Source organism: Camelus ferus, chromosome 6, assembly GCF_009834535.1.
Source record: "Camelus ferus isolate YT-003-E chromosome 6, BCGSAC_Cfer_1.0, whole genome shotgun sequence".
NCBI lineage: Eukaryota > Metazoa > Chordata > Mammalia > Artiodactyla > Camelidae > Camelus > Camelus ferus.
In genome coordinates this window covers 74,816,238-74,836,748 of record NC_045701.1, presented here as the reverse complement: position 1 = coordinate 74,836,748, position 20,511 = coordinate 74,816,238, and the positions used below count along the sequence as shown (strand labels likewise).

Genomic DNA, 20,511 nt, shown 5'->3' with positions numbered 1-20,511 from the left:
TTAAATTTCAAAAACACAACTGTGCTTATGTTCAAATGAAGAAAATACTGTTAAAACAAATGTACTGTGTATACAGAGTTGCAACCTTGTGGCCAAAGATGATGACCAGTTTAAAAATGTAAGACTTCCTTCAGCCTGCAAAAATGGTACCTCACAGCCCTGTCAAATTTTTCATCAATGTGGTGACACAGGGAAAGTATCTTTGAGAAATTACATAATGAATGCAGCTTTACCAGCAGATGAATTTAGTATTATCGAATTGCTCAGTGTTTGGAGGTCAGACTGACAGCTTCATATTTGATGCTGATAAGTAGTCTGGGTGCCTGACTGCCTTGCTTGATAATGTGTTTTATAATCCTGTTCCAAATACTATCAATAACAGTGCATTCTCTGGGTAAAAAGCTTTTGCTTTATGTTGTGAAGATGATATGAGTGTATATTACAAAACACTTTCTCAAGTATCTTTCTGAAAAATATGATATATATAAGAAATGGTTTCTGTTCTCTTTAAGAGAACATATCTGGGTGAAATCTCAGAGTAGTAATGTATTTACTTTTTTTTAAGATCCTAACTTAACTATAAAACAACATATTGGTATTAAACCCTTCATATATAGTTGGTGGGAATAGTGTCTGTTACATGTTTGAAGTAGTCTTTACATAAAAAAAGCTGATTTGGGAATTTTTCATTTTGTGCACCTAATTTTAACCAATTGTCTACAGGTTTCAGCTGAAAATTATTGTATCCCTAGTTTAAAATGATGGAAAGTGATATGGAAAAACAGCACTTGATTTAGAGTCAGAAAAGATAGGTTCTGGTCATATCTCCCCCATAACCAGGTGTATGACCCTTGCTTGGCAAGTTGTTTAACCTCTTTTCATTTCAATTTTCCTTTTTTTTTTTTTTTTTTCAGTGATTGGGCTGGACTAGGTGATGTTTAAAAGGCTCTTTTATCTAATAGGCTCTAGTCTAGGAAGAATTAAAAAGTCGATCTTCACCAATTTCCACCCCTACCAATAGTCTCCTTCAAACAATTCACCCTACTTTAATCATGTAATGGTATATAACAGATGCTTATTGAATCCCTGCCATGTTTCAGCAGTGTCGTATCAGATTAGGTCCCTGCTGCCATGGATCTCACATTTTAGATAATGTTACACCTGGAAGAAGTCTTAGAGACCCTTGTCAAAACCCCTCGCCCTATAAATAAGAAGTCTGGAGGCCAGAGGAGTTTATATGAGTTGCCAAGAGTGGCAAAACTAGGGCTAGAGTTCAAGTGTCCTGAGTAGTGACTCCGTGTTCTTTCCATTCCACATATTCCACTTGTGACTCTTGAGAGTAATGAAGACATGAGTAAGGAATGCTTTACAAGTATCTAGTGAATGATACAAAGTGAAGAGGAAGAAAATTAACAAGCAGACCCCCTGTTTACCTTGAGCAGGACAGAGAAGTAGAGTCATAAATAGGACACTGACATTCTTGGGCCGTATCTAGAATTGTCAGAATATGCCTTCAACCTACCTTTTGGTAAATGGAGTTTAATAAAGCAACTTCGATCAAGTTTTCTGCCTTGTGAATGCTGGAGAAGAGAGTCGGCGTGCCCCTAGGTTGCATTGCTAGTTCTGTCTTGAGCTTGTTCAGTGATAGTAAATGCCTCAGTTGATTTTTTTTTTTAATGCTCTAATTCCACTTACAAAACTGTTTATAAAGTTTGTTTAGGGCTTTTAACAAACTTTGATCTCAGATGAAAGGCTGGAGAGAGTATAAACTATCACTATTATCACTATTAATATAAATATCCAAAGTGGTCTTATGTTAATTATTTAATGTTAGTGAACGATTTTATCCTATCACTGCCCCCGAATACATTATATTTGAACATCAAACAGTAAAAGTCCAAACCACCAAAATAGCCATACCCTCATTATTCTCTTTAGGCTCTTTTCTTAATTATTTTGTCTGGCTGGTGTTCATAAGTGATTTTCTGGAGCTTCTTTAATATTTTTCTCTACTAGCATCTCAGTCTCTACCTATAGCCACAGCAAAGGCCATCCTTGACTTTTTTGTTTCACTACCATCAGACATTAACCAGATAGTCTAAAGCATGCTGAATTTGACTTACTGACTTTAAAGACCTGGATTCTGTGGAATACTCCCTTTATATCTTTTCAGAAAACTTACTGTTTTCAGCTTTATCCCTGTCATTTCTACCTCACAACTCATTTTGCTTTGCAATACCTCAAAACTCCATGTTAGACACTAGTTTTTCCTTGAAGAAGAGTGTATTTGTCCCCAGACATGTCGGAGTTCACCGAGAGGGTAAGGCAAAGGGCAGGTGATCTCCAGATTTCTTAGAGAATGATTAGGATTCGGTGGACTGAGAGTTAGAAGATCTGGTTGTGAGTCCTGATTCTGTCCCGTGGGTGACTCACTCAACCTCTCTGATTCTAATTTCTGTTATCCATGAACTGGGCCTAATACTTTCCCTGCTTGTGTCACAGGCTTGCTGAGAAGATCAAAGGTAATGGATGGGAAAGTCCTTTTCTAATTTTAAAGAGCATTCCTCCCTTATATGTGCACTACCTTTACCAGTCACACGAGCAACATATGGACTGAAAAGTTTTGTCTCATGAGTCGGGACATTTGCATTCTGGTCCTAGTGTTGCCACACTGGCTATGTGCCGTGGCACTCTATATCATATACGTTTTACCTCCAAAATTAGTTTAATAGTTTCAAACTTAACATCTGAGAAATTGAGGTTTGTAATGCTTATTTAATAATCCTAATAATTTTAGTTCAGCACATTCCTGCCCCCAGATTCAATTGACCTGAGGTAGGACCCAGTATCTGTTAAAATTCCTCAGATGATTCTGATGTGCAGTCATGGATGAGAATCACTGGTTTGAGCCGTCTTTGATGTGCCCTTTAAGAATGTGCCTTTACAGCCCAGATCCTAGAGCCTGGTGTTACTCTGCCTGCACATCTGTTGGATGTAGTCCTATTGACTTCCATGAACTAATTTCATGCCTTTTCTACTGATACTATCTTGTAGTGTGCCCCTACTATGTATTATTTCTAACCTACCAGAACAACAGTTGTAAGATTTCTTCTCAAACATTTTTTAAAAAATTTTCCAAGAAACTAGGGTGCTTACTTTTAGCTTCTTAGTAAAATTGAACCTTGTCAGGTCTAACTTGGAGGGCAACTTTGCCCAGTCATGAGTTCACCAAATGATTAATTCTCTGGTTTTAATAAATCTTAACAAATTGGCCAATTTACAAAGCAATATCTTTGGAAACCATATGAAGAGTTAAAAAACAAACATGTTGCTTTGTAAATCAGTATATTGAGCAAATGGGCTATTCTATCCATTTGCTTTTGGCGTATTGACTAAGATGTAAATTACCTGCCTCCCTCATTCCTTCTCTTATGTTAATCCCCCTCCTTAGCACCACACTCATTTCTCCACTCATTCATTTCTTTCATTCATTTCTCCATTCAACAAGTGACAACCAATTAGCCCGTGCAAAGAACTGAGTGTAAAGCATGGTTTATCTTGCAAGGCAGCATAGGACAAGTATTTCATGAACTACCAGACTTCATATCAGACCCCATAGAAGTGATTTACATAGGCTCACAGGAAGGAGAAATTTGCCACTGAACGGGTGAAGAGGATTCTGAGAGGGGATGATAAAAGGCAGAGAGCTTTTCAAGGGTGGTTTAATTCTCAGTGTACCATTAGGGTCAACTGGATCCAATTTTGGCCTATTAATTTCTTTTGGTAAGGATTGAATTTTTTTAAAACTCTTATTCTGTTTTTTTTTTTTTTTAAGATCTTACAAAGGACAAAGAAAATTTTCTAATTTTTAAAATAAAAAAATAGTCATTCTGTCTTGCAAATACCATATGGGTCTATTGAAGCCTATTATATAAATCTAAGGTACAAAATGAATCTGGGTGATCTTATTTTCTTAAAACATTTTCCTTTTTCATCATCCTAAAAATTATTTTGTTGTTATTTTTCAGTTGTTCCCAACTATGCTAGAAGAGACAAAAATAATATGAAAATGGAAGGATAATTGGATCACACAGAAGGATGTTACACTAAGTGAACTGAATCACCCCTATACCATAATATTTCAGTTTTCTTATTGTGTTGTCCAAAGTCTATCAGAACTGAAGAGTCTGAGATTTTTACCCCACTCACAAGTTACCAAGTTAGCCTGCCACACTTTCATGGGTGCTGGAAGAAGACACCAGACAAAGGACTTTATTACTCACAGCACAGCTGGCCCCATGAGCTACACGTTTGTATCCTTCCTTTTACCTCCCAAGTCCCCTCGGGGCAGTGCAGGGATGGGTCCAGGCGGGTTTTGCGCATGCAGTGAATTTGTGTTATACCCGAGGAAACCTGAGCCTATGGAACCCCTGATCTTACAAAGGGAGCTGTAAGAAATTCTACCCAACCTTTGCTCAGAGGAAGACAGTCTCTATTTTCCAAGTCTGTTTGCTGTACAGACATTCTTAAAAAGCTACTCTGGGACAAAAGCCGTCCTAAGACATGTAGCAGTCCCGTGGAGAAGTACCTCCCATCAAAATATTGTATTATCTTTCAAGGAGAAATTTTATAGTCCTTTTCATTATTATTATTACTCTTACTGTATGCAGGTTGGGAATTCAGAATTACTCATTTTCTCCCATAATGACAAAGAGAAGGAAACTGACAGAGGAAGACATTTCACAGTTATTAGATGAATCAGAAGATGGATATAAAGAGACAGTGGCATTCTAGATACTAATGATGGTGAAATTGATTGTATAAGCAAAAAGACTTTGAGTCTTAAAATGATAATATCCTAGATGAATTTTTTGCAAACTCAGAAATCAGTGAATGAACAATGTATTTCTTAGGACAAAAAAGAAATAGGGTACTCTTGTCCAGTTGCTGGATGACTGAGAAGCAATTACAGCATCAAGTTCAATGAACATTTATTGAGTAGCTATTATGTGTTAACGCCAGAGGTTCAAAGAATAGTAAGGCACAGTCTCTATAATTTTAAATTTTCCAGTTTTAATAAGGAAAAAAAGGCAGTTAATGAAAAATAATAATATACATATTTCTCTCTATTTCCGTAATGATTTGTTTTCATTCAGGAACTGAGAGAATATCTTTTTTTAAATTTTTATACTTCTTTTTAAATTTTTTAATTATTTTTTAATTGGAGGTACTGGGGATTAAACCCAGGACCTTCTGCATGCTAAGCATGCGCTCTACCACTGAGACATGCCCTACCCCCGAAAAGAGTATCTTTGAACTAAATCTGGTTAGCCTTAGGAGAATGGAGTCTGATGTAGTGATGTTATAGTTTAACTTACACATAGTAGGTGCCTAGTGAATGCTGTTGGATAAAGGGAAGACTGGATGTCCTATCCAGTCTCTGTGTAATAAGTGCTGTGAAATCCTGCCTAATTTCCAGAGTATTGCATGTTTCCTTGAGTTTTTATAATACTTTAAATGTCCAAAATCATGTGGTTTTGGCTACTTCAGGGTTTTTTTTGTTTTTGTTGTTTTGTTTTCCTTTAATGTGTCTGGTAAAGGCTGCAGAACTTGTTCATTTTAGTTGAGTGTGTTAAAAAGAAGTAGGGGGAGGGAGCCTAAGTTCAAAATTTCAAATTGTTTTGGCAAGACTAAGTCCTTTTCATACTAACCACCAAGCCACAAAGCTTCATTGTTGTCCAGTTGAATGAATACATGGCTTTCATTTGGGAAAAAGAAAAAAAACTTTCTAGCAATTGAAATTTCAGGAAAACAATTGTCTGTGGCAAATGTCAGATGAATTTGCTTATCAAGTAGTATTGTCAGCTGTATTATGCCCACTGGCTTTCATGGTCCATCTTTCTCAAAGGTTGAAAATTAAGAAACTAGATAAATTTTTTTTTTTTTTAATATGTACTTTTGCTCACATATACTTCATCTGCCCTCTCTTGCCCTTCTGTTCAGCCATTCAGGATGTACCTTAACAGAGCCTCTCAAACATACTTAGTATTCACCTTTAACGTTAATTATTTAGGTAAGCTATGTGCTAAAATGTATTGCCATAACTTCAGATTATTGGTACGCTGAACTAAGGATGGCCTAGCAGTTGGGTTTCCTTAAGAGATCGTTCAGTTGAATTTTCGATAGTTTTAAAATATTCTAGGTACCCCCTGCCTCTGTCTGCTTTGGCAGCAGTCGGCCAGGGGAATACTTTGTACAAGATTCAAAGGAGTGTTTCTTAGTGCTCAAAAAAGGATTAATTATGAAAGCAAATGTTAAAAGTATAGGCAGAGTTGATCTGAGTTGTTTTTGAATTAAGTCTCCAAGCCACAGTGATAAAAATAAAACACCTTGCCTGACTTCTGTTTAGATCTGCTCTGCCTGGCACCAGAAGCTCGCCCATGTGGGGGTTAACTGTTCACACGCTCTTTCAACATCCGAGTGCTGTGTGTGGAGTAATGGAAAATGATTAATTTGTTTTGTCATTCTCTTTGAGAACACAGGACATTTCTTTAAAAAAAAAAAAAAGAAAATAACCCTTTACGTTGAGAACAGAGAAGATTAATTATGTTCACCTCACCGAGAAGCTTTTAAGTAAATTAGCCTGGACCCTGCCTCAGCCAGAACAAGGATCTTTCCTTATCAGTGTTCCACATCAGGACCCTCTGTTCCATGTTAAATATGGAAGAGGGGAGTGTGATTGCCTACTTTAGCATGTCTTGAGGCCTTGGGGCGAGGGCTTTGCAGTATTCGGGGAAGTGATTAGCATTTCTCAGTGCCTGCCCTGTGTCCAGTGTCCTCACCACAGCCTAGCATGGCTAAGCACCTGTCAGCTCATCCACAGGAGACAGGTTGCTCTTCCGATCCCACATCTCCTTCTGCACCTGATCAGGTCCACAGAAGATTTTACTCTCATCTTCCTCTCTTTAACTCGGTCTGGACCATTTAACTCACCCTGACTGTGCCTCATTTTTCTTCCAGTTGTTGCTGTTGTTGTTTTAATTATTAATTTTAAGTCTGTTTAGAAATATTCAATGTCCCTCAAAAAGTTAGTTTTTAAATTCTACCTTTAAAAATAATTTGTACTATATGTATTTTCCCACACCACTTATAAATTCTAAATAAGTCTTTATTGATCTTTGTGTTGAGAAGGGTTTCTTTTTTAAATATAAAACTAAAACCTATTGTGTCTAATAGCAAGTCCAGGTACTCAACACTGGAAATACAGGGCAAAATATAAATAGTCCTGCCTTTAAGAAATGTGCTGTCTACGGAAAGGAATAAGTAAACACACAGTTAGAAAATGATTATACACATGATAGGAGGCGTGTGCGTGTGTAGGAAGCACCAAGGATGGGCACCTAACCCACACGTTCATAGAATATTAACTAGTGTCATCCTTGTAACTAACAACAGCTAGTGTTTCCTGAGTGCTCACTGGTGCCCCTCCCTACTCTAAGCACTTTACAAGTGTTGATGTATTTGATCCTTAAAGTTGTTCTGCACTCTGGGTGCCATTATCACTCCTATTTATACAGTGTAGAGGGACCCAGGAACTTCTTCCGCAGGCACACACAGCCCGTAGGTAAGTAAACCAGGGTTTCAACTCGGGCAGACCATTCCAGAGCCTGTGCCATGTTAGAGGAGGTAGTGACCAAGCCGAGGCTTGCAGAAGGAGAATCAGTGAGCTAATTTAAGCAGTGTGTAGAGAATATTCCAGAAAGATGGGCCTTCGTGTTGTCGACTAAGGGGAAAAAAAAATGCACAGCCTATAAGTGAGAATTATGTTTTATTTGGTGACCTTACTGAGGATTCCATAACCCCTCTCAGTTACCTCTGAGGAACCGTGCCAAAGAGGTAAGGAGGCAGCCAGGATACATAGGAGTTTTTGCTGGAAATAAAATGTGATAGAACATGGAAAGATTACTGCTAATCACAAAAACCAGCATCTCAAGTTAATGATTTTAGTGCTTTTTCTCTGCATGAGTCTGGGCTCATTGACATTACTCCTTTGTTATGCACCTTAACTGTCCAGGGCCAGTATCCTGTTTATCTCCATCTGTTACAGAACCAAACTGGGGTCGGCTTACCTGAGCATAATAAAGCCAATTTACTGACACCGAGTTGTGGTGAAGGAAAGTGCAGCATTTACTGCAGGGGCCAAGCGAGGAGTTCAGATCAAACTGGTGCTCAGAAACACCCGAATTCCCTGACTGACTTCAGCAAAGCATTTTTAAAGGCAGGGTGAGGGAGGGGCGTCCTGGGGCATGTGCTCAGCTTGTGCACAGTTCTGATTGGTTGATGGTGAGGAAGTAGGGCAGTGTCACAGGGGTTAACGTTATCAATCTTTAAGCCCCAGTAGGTCTGGGGACTATGGGCTCAGGATCATCAAGCAGTTAATTTCTTACATTTAGTCGTTTTAACATCTGTAAAACAACTAAGGAAATGTGCATCAGATTCTATTACCTAGGGCCTTCAGAGAGGAGCTAAAGCAGATGATAGTGGGGGTGGGGTCTGTCCCAGGAAGGCCCCACAGGATCCTGCTGGGTTACACTTCCTGAATTCCCATCAGGGCACAGTGTCGGGGGCGTTGCTGCTGTGGCTGATCGCTTAGTGGCAGGCAACATTTGTCCTCCACAGTGAGCACAGTCATGATGGCACAGAAACTTTAAGAGAAGCAAAAGTGTGGAGTAACATTAATGGTAATGGCACCAAAAGCTAACTAGCAGCTTTTAGGTGAAGGGGAAACTAAAATCTTTTTTCTGTTTTATTTGTGTTTAGTTAGGACAGTTATGAAATGAGAAAAGAAAAGAAAAGCAAGGCCTTTGTCTGCTTTTAGAAGTATCTGTTCTAAAAATACAAAATGACAAATATTTGGAGTTGGTAATTTGACGGGACAGATACCCAAGAAAACAATAAAGTCTTTCTTCCAGTTTTCCTTATGTAGTCATTAGCTTTGCTCTTCAAAGAAGAATGAAAATTTTTCCACCCCACAGGTGTTCCTGGGTACATAATAACCCCTATAAGGTTTTCTCCTTATTTTATTTTCCCTTTATAAAACCAGTTTCCATGCTCTTTGCAAACTTTTGAAGCTCCTAACCTACTATGGACAGAAGTTAAAGCTACAGTGGACTAAGGCTAGAGCCAGAAGAGCTCTTAGCGATTTTTAGAGCCTACTTTCCCGCTTTCCTGATTTGGAAACTGAGGCCCACGGGTTAAATGATCTTCCCAGGTTCCTATGACTCTAATAGGAAACCTGAGATATAACGTCATATCTCCTGATTTCTCATCAGTGGTCTTCTCCAGTGCACCTTGCTGCCTTTAATGTATCTTGCTGTCCTCAAACAGAAGGCTACCACCAATAGAAAATAGTATCTAACCTAAATAATCTAACATTAGAGAAACCATTTATAGATATTTAGGTTATTTTCAACAGTTTATGGTCAGAACACGTGTTCTTGAGATGTGAGAGTATTGGGGGTAAATCAGGAGCTTTTGGTATGGCACTGTTGGCCTTCTGGGGAGTCAGTACATTCTCCCAATAAATTTCTTGGGGAGCTCCACCCAAATAGCCCCCACTGCTCAGCTGGCCTCCGGCTGGGAGTGAGGTGCCTCACTCCCCCCTCACAGTACTCCCACCCTCCACCAATGCTTCCTTTGCTGGGGGCTGAGGGGCCAGCAGTCTGCAGACATCAGAGGGTTCCTTTTGGAGCATGTCACTCCTCTGCTCAAAACCCTCAGAAGGCTTTCTGTCTCATTCAGAATTAAATACAAAACCTTCACTGTGGCTTAAAAGGCTCTTTAAGATCCTGCCACAAGCACCTCTGGCCTCATCTTGCGTTCTCACTCAGCTCACCTATAGAACTGTGTCTGCTGTAGAGTAGGCATTTAGTAAATCTTCACAAATGAAGTGAATAAAACCCTTCCCTTCACTGAATAAGATTCACTTGTTCATTCAGGAAGCAGTTATTGAATACCTTGTCTGTGGAAGCACTGGGTGGAGTACTGGGGGTACAGTGGTGAGCAAATACACCCCACCCACGAGCAAATGTAACATTAGCACTCTGATAAGTGTTACAAAGGACAGGCTCATGATGTAACTGAGAGCCCCTTTGACAGAATCGGTAAAGGTACTGGAGCCTTCCCTGAGGAAGTGATGAAAGATAATCAAAGTTAACCAGTTCACTTAAGATTGGTACATTTCATTAGATGTAAATTTTACCTTAAGAATATTCTAGTGGAGTTAATTTTATGCATGCTGAAGTATTTAGGGGAAGGTGTACTAATGTACGCAATTTACTTTGCGATGCATCCAGAAATAAATTGGGTTAATGGACAGACATGAGGATGGATAGATGGATTAATATGTGATAAAGCAAATGTAACAGAATGTTAATAGTAGAATCTAGGTAGTGGGTATTTGGGTGATCTCTGTAAATTTCTTTCAGATTTCCTGTATGCTTGAAAATGCTCGTAATGTTGGGGGGAAAAGTTTTAACCAGATAAGGAGACTGGAGGGAACATTCTCCACTGAAGGCACAGTACGTACAAAAGCAGTTTATGTGCCATCACACTTCTATTACTTTTATGTTTGGACAATGTCTGTAGAGCAGTAAACATACTTCTAAATATTGGATATAGTTTTAATTAAGTTTGCCTTGTTTCTGCTTACTCTGTTGTCTAATTATTATTAGCTATGATTTTAGATTTTCACTGACCTCCTTTTTTTCCATTTGAGAGATACTAGAGTTGAAAGTACCTCACAGGATCACTGTTTTTTTGTTTTTTTTTAAAACTTGCTATTTAGAAAGTACTTGACAATTTTCAACACACTTTCACATTCACTCTTACTCGATAATCAGTTACCTGTGTGTGTGAGATAATAAAGACCATCATTATTTATTCCCATTTTGCAAATAAAAGCCTGAAGCTTAGAAGGGTAGGGGAAAGTGACAGTCCCCAAACCACAAAATACGAGTGACGTTACTGGAGTTGTGACTCTCCACAAAGCAGGAATGCTGAGTTCCACTTCGCATACCTTTCGCCTCACCACTGTTCTTCATCGCCCCCTGGAAACACACGTGTCTAGGACCAGTAAATCCACAAGCATAGTTTCTTTCCCTGCCACCTTAAGCAGAAATTGATAAACTCTTCCACGAAGCCCTTTCTTATACTATTTGCCCATTATTAACATGCAATAACATTTTGAGGGCAAAATTTCTTTAATGTCTTTCCTTTTGAGTACGTTTAGTTTTTAATGTTAAGAAATAAAGTGATTTCACAGAAATTTAAAGTGTGGATCTCAAGACCTTCCTCGTTATTCTTTGTATGTTATTTTTCCTTTATATCAGGGAGTGACAAGAAAAATATATTTAAAGAGGGATATCAAGGGAAAGAGATATGTTTCTTTATTCCTTCTGTCTTCCTTCAACTCATTCTTGGTGTTCTCTCATCAAAAAAATTAAGTCCTCAAATTAAGCTAATAATAAGATCATGGGTTGACTGTAACTTATAATTCAGTTATGTCTAAAATGAAGAACACAGTAATCTTTAATGACAGGGTCTGTAGATTTCATATAGTTCTTCACTAAAAAAATTTATTGTCGATGAGAGTTGGAAAATACCTAGAAAGCCTTCTTTATTCAAACTTTCCAATGAAGATATGCTGCCTACTCTCAAAATTCATAAATTTGTGCTTTTAAAGGAGATCTACTACTTTTGATTAGAATGGTATTTTATAAGAAATATGAAGTTTGTTGGTAACAGAAGTTCTGGATTTTAGCTCAGATATAATCACTGATGTCATATTGCCACATTAACTGGTTTAAAAAAAAAAAAGCCTTATGTACCCTCTGACCCCAAGACATGTGTAAACACTTCTAAATGGGTGTCTGATTTTTAGACCTCTCTTAAAATACTCAATGAATTGGGAGAGGGTATAGCTCAGTAGTAGAGTGCGTGCCTAGCATGCATGAGGTCCTCAGTTCAATCCCCAGTACTTCCATTAAAATAAATAAGCCCAATTACCTCTCCTGCCTCCAAACAGAACAAAAACAAACAAAAAAGTAATAAAAGAAGTTTTAAATACACAATCTAGAAATAGAGCATTCCTCTGATTTCCTAAGAAATCCACAAGACTTTGAGCACAGGAGCTCTTCCAAGCATGTACATCTACAAAATGACTTTGCCAGCCTATTCTCTTCTGCTTTTCCATTTGGTTCCAGCAAGTGTCTTATGCAGTTTGGATGAAGAGAGGGCCCTGTGAACCCAATACAGCTGTGCAGGATCGAGTCACCACAAGTGAAAAGGCAGACAGTCTATCCTTTTTATGATCTCACCCTTCCTCTCCTTCTAACTTGTTTACTCAGGTCCTTTTACCATCTTTCAGCCATTTGTCAAAAAAAAGTTTGCAGTGGATCTCTTTCCAAATGAAATAGAATTGCATTTTTGAACCCAAATAAACTGCTTCATAACCTCGTTTATTTAACATCTGTATAGTGCCAAAAATGCACACACTTATTTTTAAAATAAAAATATAGGCACCATCTCCTTTTATTTATCATCTAAACTTCAAAACATATGATTTCAATAGCTATACGTTAATAAAATAAACACGTGCCTTTTTACAAAGAAAAGTATATTTGCTAAAATATGCTTAGGGTTAAATCTGTTTTGTAAGCTTTCTCTGCAGGAGACAGGAATCTAAGAATTGCAATGAAGTCCCTTTCTAATTCCTAATAGCTGCTACTTATGTTGTCATACTATATTATTCGATTTCCCTGAAGTCTGAAGCAAAGGAACGTCTAAAGAAAAATATACTGTGGACCAGTACAAACTGTTCAGCTCCAGAGCAGTTTGGTGTGTGTTGAAGATTTTGGAATAGTAAAATTGCCAGCTTATTCATTGCCCTTTTTGAAAGATATCTAAACATGCCTGTAGGTGTAAAAGCCAAGACCTAACAGACAGGATTTCTGAATTTCACTGTTGTTTCTACCACTTGATCTTGCCCTTAGTCTAGAGAAAATAAATGAAACAGCAAACTTTTGCTTCTAGGTTTTTAATGCAGAGGCCAAGATTCAGTGGGTTGATTAGAACATGGTAACTCTGCCTTTGTCTTTATGCAGCCAACAATTATTGAAGCACCTCCTGTGGTCCAGATAGTGTGCTATAAAAGGCTAAATGTTACAAAAAAGATAAGGGGGGTGTTAGTATCACAAAACTCAGTCTCATACCTAACGTCCTCTAATTGACGGCAGGAGTGTCCTGACCCCTCGTATGTGTGTATATACCTGGATGCATAGTCTTGAGGACAGACCTTGGGTTCATCTTAAAACTTCTTTTCCAGAAATAAGCTCATCCAGGACATATCTTCAGAATTCTAGCTGCTAGAAGTTGGTAGCTAGAGAGGGATTAGGAATTTACATAAAGCATGCACTTTTGCAGCTTCTGGTTGCTATCCTTTTTAGTTGGTGAATTACCATGAAAATATATAATAATATTGCCATTTCTGCATTCACACTGCTTGGGTTTACATACCAGTTTTGTCATCACATGGCTGAGGAGGTTATTTATACTTTGGTCCTCAGTTCCTCGTCTATAAAATGGGGATAACAATAGTATCTTCATTATGCATTGATGTGAGGATTAAGAATTGTATTCAAATGAATTACATTTTTGTAGTTCAAGCTTTCTTTATTCTACTAAACAGGATCAGGAGTAAATAATCATTTGCTTTGCCACTGCTCCTCGGCCGTTGGAAGTCCAGCTCCTTAAGCCTCCAAGATAAACCAAGTACTATATTCAATATATTTTATTAGTCCTTTATGAAATGGAACCTAAATTGTGAATTTCTCTTTGTTTTCAAATTTGATAGAAATGTAGTATCTTGTAACATTTTCAAAAGAGAAACAGTCTTTAAACCCCTTAGTGAATGTCTGATTTAATTCTTCTAGAAAATTGAGTTAAGAAAAGTAAAGACAGGTGAAGCCATTTGTCATTTGCTGGTGCCATTATTAATAAACTTGAGAAATTGTTCCCTTAATTCTACCAGTGGAGACTTACCTGTATCCTTTAAAGTATTTGAGCATGTAAGGCAGAAATAATTAACCAGCTTAAAAGATAAAAAGTTTCCCTGACTCTGTAAGAGATCTTTTGCCCTAGGAACGAGCATGCTGTAGGTCCTCATGGCATCTCTAAAATCCAACAAGTTCCCTATATAGACTATCCATCTGCTGTTGGTTCTTGTCTCTCTAGCACAGTTAGTTTTGGGGGAAAAGTGAACTTGAAATGACATATAATGTGACAAGACTAATCATAAAAGCCTAACCAATCTCATTATAAAACAAAAAGCAGAGTTTGAATGTGAATGTGCATACTCAAGTCTATATGCCAAAGTGGTGGCTTTAAGCACGCTAACATGCATAGAGATAGGACAGAAATTAAATGTACTCCCCCAAATACCACTTAATCTTGAAATTATGAGACCTGAGATGCCTGCAGGCCTGGACTCATTATCTTCATTACTTCACATTATTGTTGCAGATGCCTTAGAAATTTCAGCATCTGTACACGTAATTTCCTTAAAATGCAATTAACTTTTTTCTTTGTAAAATTCTTACATCTTTTGCATATGCATGTTCTCCCTCCAGTGAATTCAAAGTTCCTGAAGAACAGAAAGTGTGCCATCCATGTCTTACTAGGATTTTCCTGTGGTAGCTGGATATACATTTGGTGTTAATTGATTGACTAGACTGTAAGGATGAAGAGAAAGACATGTGTACTAGAAAGTATTTCTGATATTAAGCAAGGTATTTAGAAACAACCCATAAGTGGAATATAAAATAGTCTCAAATAAAATAGATGATGTGCAAATGTGAAGGTGTTAGTAGAGACATGAGGAGGTTGGCGGAGGGAATAGAAAAATAACTACTTAAGAAGGAAGGAGCCAAGCAGTTTTTAAAGATTTACTCAAAAAAAGTAACCATTTGAATATGTACCTCAAGACATAATCAAACAGTCATAATAAACTAGTATGTGTAAACATTCAAGAAAAAAACCTTTTTCATGCATCACCTGGTTGATTGAAAATTTTAAGCAAAATATTTGCATAACATGCTGGTTTTACAGTAGAGAAAGAGATTATTTGCTTATTTGAAGGTTAAAATGAGGTTAACATATTTAACCCAGGTCAGAGGATCACTTTTGAATGAGGAAAAAAAGGAAATAAAGTTTTAAAACTACAAGTTCGTTGAAACCATTGTTTATGAAAAAGATTTTATCCAATGCATAAAATTTTGTTTTAAAATCACTGTGGCATTGATTTGTATTTTATTTTTCAAGGGCCAATATAATTCTTGAGAAAAGCTGTAATTTTACTATTTAAATGAACATAGCACATTTGGTGGCTAACACTCCTAGTTCTCTTAAACCTACACGTTAGAGCCTATGTTAAGAAGCATGTGTTTCGATGAATCTTTTCTACACACGAAGGAATTAAATGAAGCCATTTAAAATGCATGGCAGTTTGAGTTGAGCACATGCTGCAAAAAGACTAACAATAAATGTTAAGCGGAAGGAACTACGTCCTTTAAATGGAACTTGAAAGTTTAAGGAACTTATAAAGTTATGAATGTGAAGAAACGGCATGTTCAACTTCCAGTTTCAAAATGGTGAAATCAGGATGTTTTTACTCTTCTCTCAAAAGTCACATTAGGAAAATAAGAAGATGAAGAAATAGAAACAGTGGTTTACATGTTGACAACTTGAACATATCTATAACTCCAAGTCAAAGAACATTGAAAGAGAAAGGGTAAAATGACTCGGATCAGAGAAGTTGAAACTCAAATGCTTGTCAAGAGGATCGCTATGGAGAGCAAACTTTATTCACCTGCAGAGTTTCAGTAAGGCTTCTGAATTGTCAGTACAGTTATTGCAGAATACAGGATGGAGATGAATACATCGAAAGTGTCTTCAAGGAAAAGTTAGACCCTCCACTCTATCCCCATCCATACGCCTCCACAAACCCTGCAGAAGACATGCGTGTATGCTCTGGAGAAGCTCTGGCTTGGAGGTGAAGGCAGAGAACAGCATCAGGGTGAGGTAGGGGATTCAAAATAGGAAAAGTGTGAAAACGGATGTATACCAGATGATGAGAACACCGGTTCCTAAACCTGTTTAGTTCCAGAAAAATTAAACTTTCCCTGTTGGAAAAAAAAAAAAACCCTCATATACACAAAATTGGGAGCTTCTTCCCACCACACACACACACACGTCATTTGACCAACTGATTGGCCTACAATTTAATTATGTAATTCTCAGGTATTATTTGCAATAATTAATTCTGTGGTATGACGCAGTAACCGACAAACCGTGAAATCTTACGGCTTAACACGGTAACAGTTGATTTTTTTACACATGTTGAGTCCAATATGGTGGGCAGCGTTCCTCTGTCTTGTATCTGTACCATCTGGAACATGTGGCTTCCCGGGTCCCTACGGCAGGGTCTGAGATGGAAGAGGAAGCACACAGACTCAGCTGTTTCAGTCCAGAAGTGACACATGTCCCTTTCATTCATAATCTATTGTGCAGAACCGTTAACATGGGAGATGCAGGGGAGCACGTGGAATATTGGGTGGTCACTAACTTCTCAACAGCTCTGTGCAAACTTCTGTCCAGGTTCTTGCAAGACACTTCGCTTTCTTCCCATACACCAGCCATGGACTGTGTTCTTTATTTCATTGAATAATTGCAACTCATTTTATCTTTTAAAAACTAATATCTATGTGCCTGCTCTGTGACAGGACTAAGAACTCAGAGGTGCATATTATACAGTCTCTGGCCTCAAGGTCATTCTACAGCTTAACCTCTTAGTTCAACACTGGCTTTGAAATAATTTTCAGATCATTCCTTCTTAATGGTTATATCGGTATGTGTAAATCAGTGACCAGCTAATTTAAGACTGTCTTTGTTATTGATTTGTAATCAATAGGATCTTGTGTTCCTGTTGTAAATAATTTTAGATATGTCTTCCAAGTCTTTTGAGAACTGCTCTTTTCCTTTTTAACTAAAATAATTGTTGAGAAAACTCTTTTCTTCTTTATATGGCAACATGTAAGGATCTCTATATTCTCCATAGATAAGTAACTGTAAATTCATCTGTTTATCAGTATTACCTTGTGATTTATTTCTGATGTTCACCAAAGCAGGTTTGTAAATTAATATCAATGTGAAATTCTCTATAGAACGTTTCATAGCATATCAGTTGAAAGCAATTATCTGGGAGGAGTTTTATATCTGAATCAGTTTTAGAATTGTGTCTCATATACTTTTTGGAAAAAAATTCTGATTTAGAAAAATGTATTTATCATAGAAATACTATTATATTTGTTCTTGTTTGGGTCTCTGAATCCACAGCTTCAACTGCTTATACCAATGGTACAACTGATTTTTAGTAGTTGAATTCTGAGAGTATTAATCAATTTTTTATGTTTGGTTTCCTTGTGTTTTCTTTTCTAGAGTACCCGAGTGGCCTTGGACCATCTGGAGTCTGTGCCTGAGAAACTGAACCTACTAGAAGATTTCAGAGGCTTCAGAGTGAGAAAGAGCTGGCTTGTCTCTTTCAGTATTTTTATCTGAGTGAGAACACTGACATCTTCCTGATGTGCAAAGAAAATTGTAGGGAGGGAGGAAAGACCAAGAAACACTGGGGACTCTTAACACTCAATCTTAGCAGAGTTTATTGACATTTGTGAAGCCAGGATTGAAAATAATGGCATTTATATATTAGCACAGTATAGGAAAATGGAGACTTTTGCTCTACAGTCTGCAAGCTCATTTGGCCCTTAAACTTTTGACTCTAATTTAGAAAAACCTAAGAATTAAAAGGAATTACACATTACATTGGTGATATATAACTTTTTTTGATAAGCAGTTTTAATTTATGAATTTTCTTCTTTTAAGTTATAAATTTCCAGAGTACTGTTTGTCTTAGAGACATGATAGTGTAAGGCTACCTCTATGCTACAATATATCAATATATTAATTTAAATCCACATAGAATGTTAGATTTTATATCCAGTGCTATTTATTTGATAGACCTCTAACCACAAAAGATTTCAAAGCCAATTAATTACATGTGTGGATTTACCCACTGTAATATTTTTAAGTTGCTCTCAGGCAAAAGATGCAAAGTAAGTAACCCTGCCACCTAGTCCTGCCAGGCAGGGTCCAGCCCAAACAGCATCTTTGCATGTCCCCTTAGGGAAGCATGTATAAAAGATAGTTCTAGTGATTTGTAATTTCTTGACTTTGTATGAATGAACAAAGGTGAGAGTTTTTCTTTGAAAACCATGTAACCCCTTATTTCACATCGGCTTTAAAATATAATTTATGTTATGTTTAGGTTCTGCTTGACTCTAACATATTGTTTGAGGATATAGTGAGTAGGAAATAGAGCCATATTGATTTATTGGGGGTACTGATGTGATGCAGCTTTCAAGGTCTACACTGGCTTAAAATTTCAGTAAGTGAATTTTGCTAGTTCAGTAACTAAACATTTTTGAGTGGGATCTAGGGTTGAGCTGACACATCTAGAAACAGACACGTATAGAATAAAACCAAGTGTTTCGAGTGTATTTTACTACAGTTTCAATTCTTTCTCAGGAATTTATAACACATTTGCAGTCTAAATCCCTATCAAAGAATTATGAAACCGGTATCCAAGAAGGTGTAATTTCTGTTCACCCTTATATGGCCCTGTGTGGAAAGCAGGCAATATGTTACATCCATGTCCTTTCCACTTTTTTTCTCTTTAGCTAATAGAAGTTATCTAGGTGAATGAAAGGCGGGCAAGAAAAGGTATTAGGAACAGGTGGCATTTGTCACCGAGAAACTAATGCCTGTCTTATACCAGCTTAAAAAAATAAAATTTAACCTCCGGCGACAGCTCAGTTTTCCCCCCAGTGGTGTACATTAAACAGAATGTTCACAAGTACAATTTAAAAGTTGTGTTCTCTAATACTACAAAAAAATTTTTATTATTTTTCATCATATGGGCTAGTGATTATCTATAAGTCTAGCTTATATGTATGCACGCTCACATAGGAAGATGCCTGTGTGGTGAAATTTTTAGGGACAGTGTTTTTCAAAATTCAGAATTGTACTTTCCAGTATTAGTGATTACCTTTAAAATGGAAAGGAGTTCATGACAAGTATTATGCACTACTCTGCGGCAGGCAGTAGCTGTATTTCACATTATATTGTTTCAGATCCTTAGAGACACCGTGTAGACGGGCATTCTTTCCTCCCATTTTACACCTGAGGGAACTGAAGCTTGGAGTATGCAGATTAGATAAACTCCAGTCTAATTCTCTGTATTTGCAACAAAGCCCATCTGCTTTGCCCTACTGCCTCTAGCTTGAAACCCATTCTGTATGTACTCTAAAGCCATCTGTATGATTAAAAAGAGGTCATGTAATCAGTTTAATGGAAATAACTAAACACAGCCTTAAATAAAAATACATAAAGCCTATAGGTTATTAGGTGTAGGTTATATTTTTCAAATTTCTAAAAGCTTTCTAAAATTCAGTATGCCGTGAGCAAGGGTTCAAAGATCTAAGTTCTGGTCTATCTCAGGGGATGTTTCTTCATCCATAATATGAGAGATTTGAACAGTAGTATCTCTGTTGTTCCTGCTCACACTGGCATCACTACTGTGTATGTGAAAATACATTTCACATGTATATTTTTTGGTATTACTATAGTCTGTGACTCTTAAGTATGAATACAAATTGCATCTTATTTAGCTGGGTCTTGACTTTATTCTTATTTAAAAGTGTCATAGTCTCTCACTGTCATTTTTTTAAACCTCATTTTGAAAGAAGTGGTTCAGCTCTACAATCCCACATTTAAACACTACATATCTGGTATGGAGGAGAGCACAGAGCCTTGGATTCCTAGCCCAACCTGCCACACATGGTCTAGCCTTGGACAGATTATTCTTAACTTACCTGGGCTGTAACTTTTTTTTTTCTTAAGAAAAATAAGAACTTTGGAATTCTAATACCCCTTCCAGTTTCAGCATTCAAAAAAATTTCCTAGAGGCTCTTTGGGGAACTAAATCCCATAGATGATTTTTCTTATATATGAAAATCAGTTGCCCTAATTCTTTTAGTTTCTCCCCTCCCTAATTCATAATAGAAATGTCTAAACAACTGACTGTAGTGACTATTTGCTGTGTTTCATCCTCTCTCCCCAAAATGAAGGAAAAACAAGAAGGCAAGAAGTAAGGCCCTTGGAAATTTTTCTCTCTTACTTTTTTACCTGAATCTTTTTATGCTTTTGACAGCAGATGAGATACCATTAGGGTTAAAAATCTATGTGATATAATTATTAAATTTAAAGTTAAAGGGTAGAATGTCAAGCAAAGAGAGTATTTTGATGCTAAGTACTACTCCAGGTGACAGTAACATCGAA

The 20,511-nt window shown here is 37.2% G+C and overlaps 1 protein-coding gene across 7 annotated transcripts in view; it reads left to right on the top strand.

Moving 5' to 3' along the window:
• CEP128 (centrosomal protein 128) overlaps positions 1–20,511 on the top strand; it is a 357,186-nt gene that overhangs the window by 315,510 nt on the left and 21,165 nt on the right. For 5 of the 7 annotated variants that reach the window (XM_032482452.1, XM_032482451.1, XM_032482457.1 and 2 more), the window contains 2 exons: positions 10,488–10,580; positions 17,554–17,631. In XM_032482452.1, the coding sequence (XP_032338343.1) occupies positions 10,488–10,580; positions 17,554–17,631 (171 nt within the window). The remainder of the gene's footprint in view (positions 1–10,487; positions 10,581–17,553; positions 17,632–20,511) is intronic. The other 2 variants (XM_032482456.1, XM_032482455.1) reach the window with 1 other exon arrangement.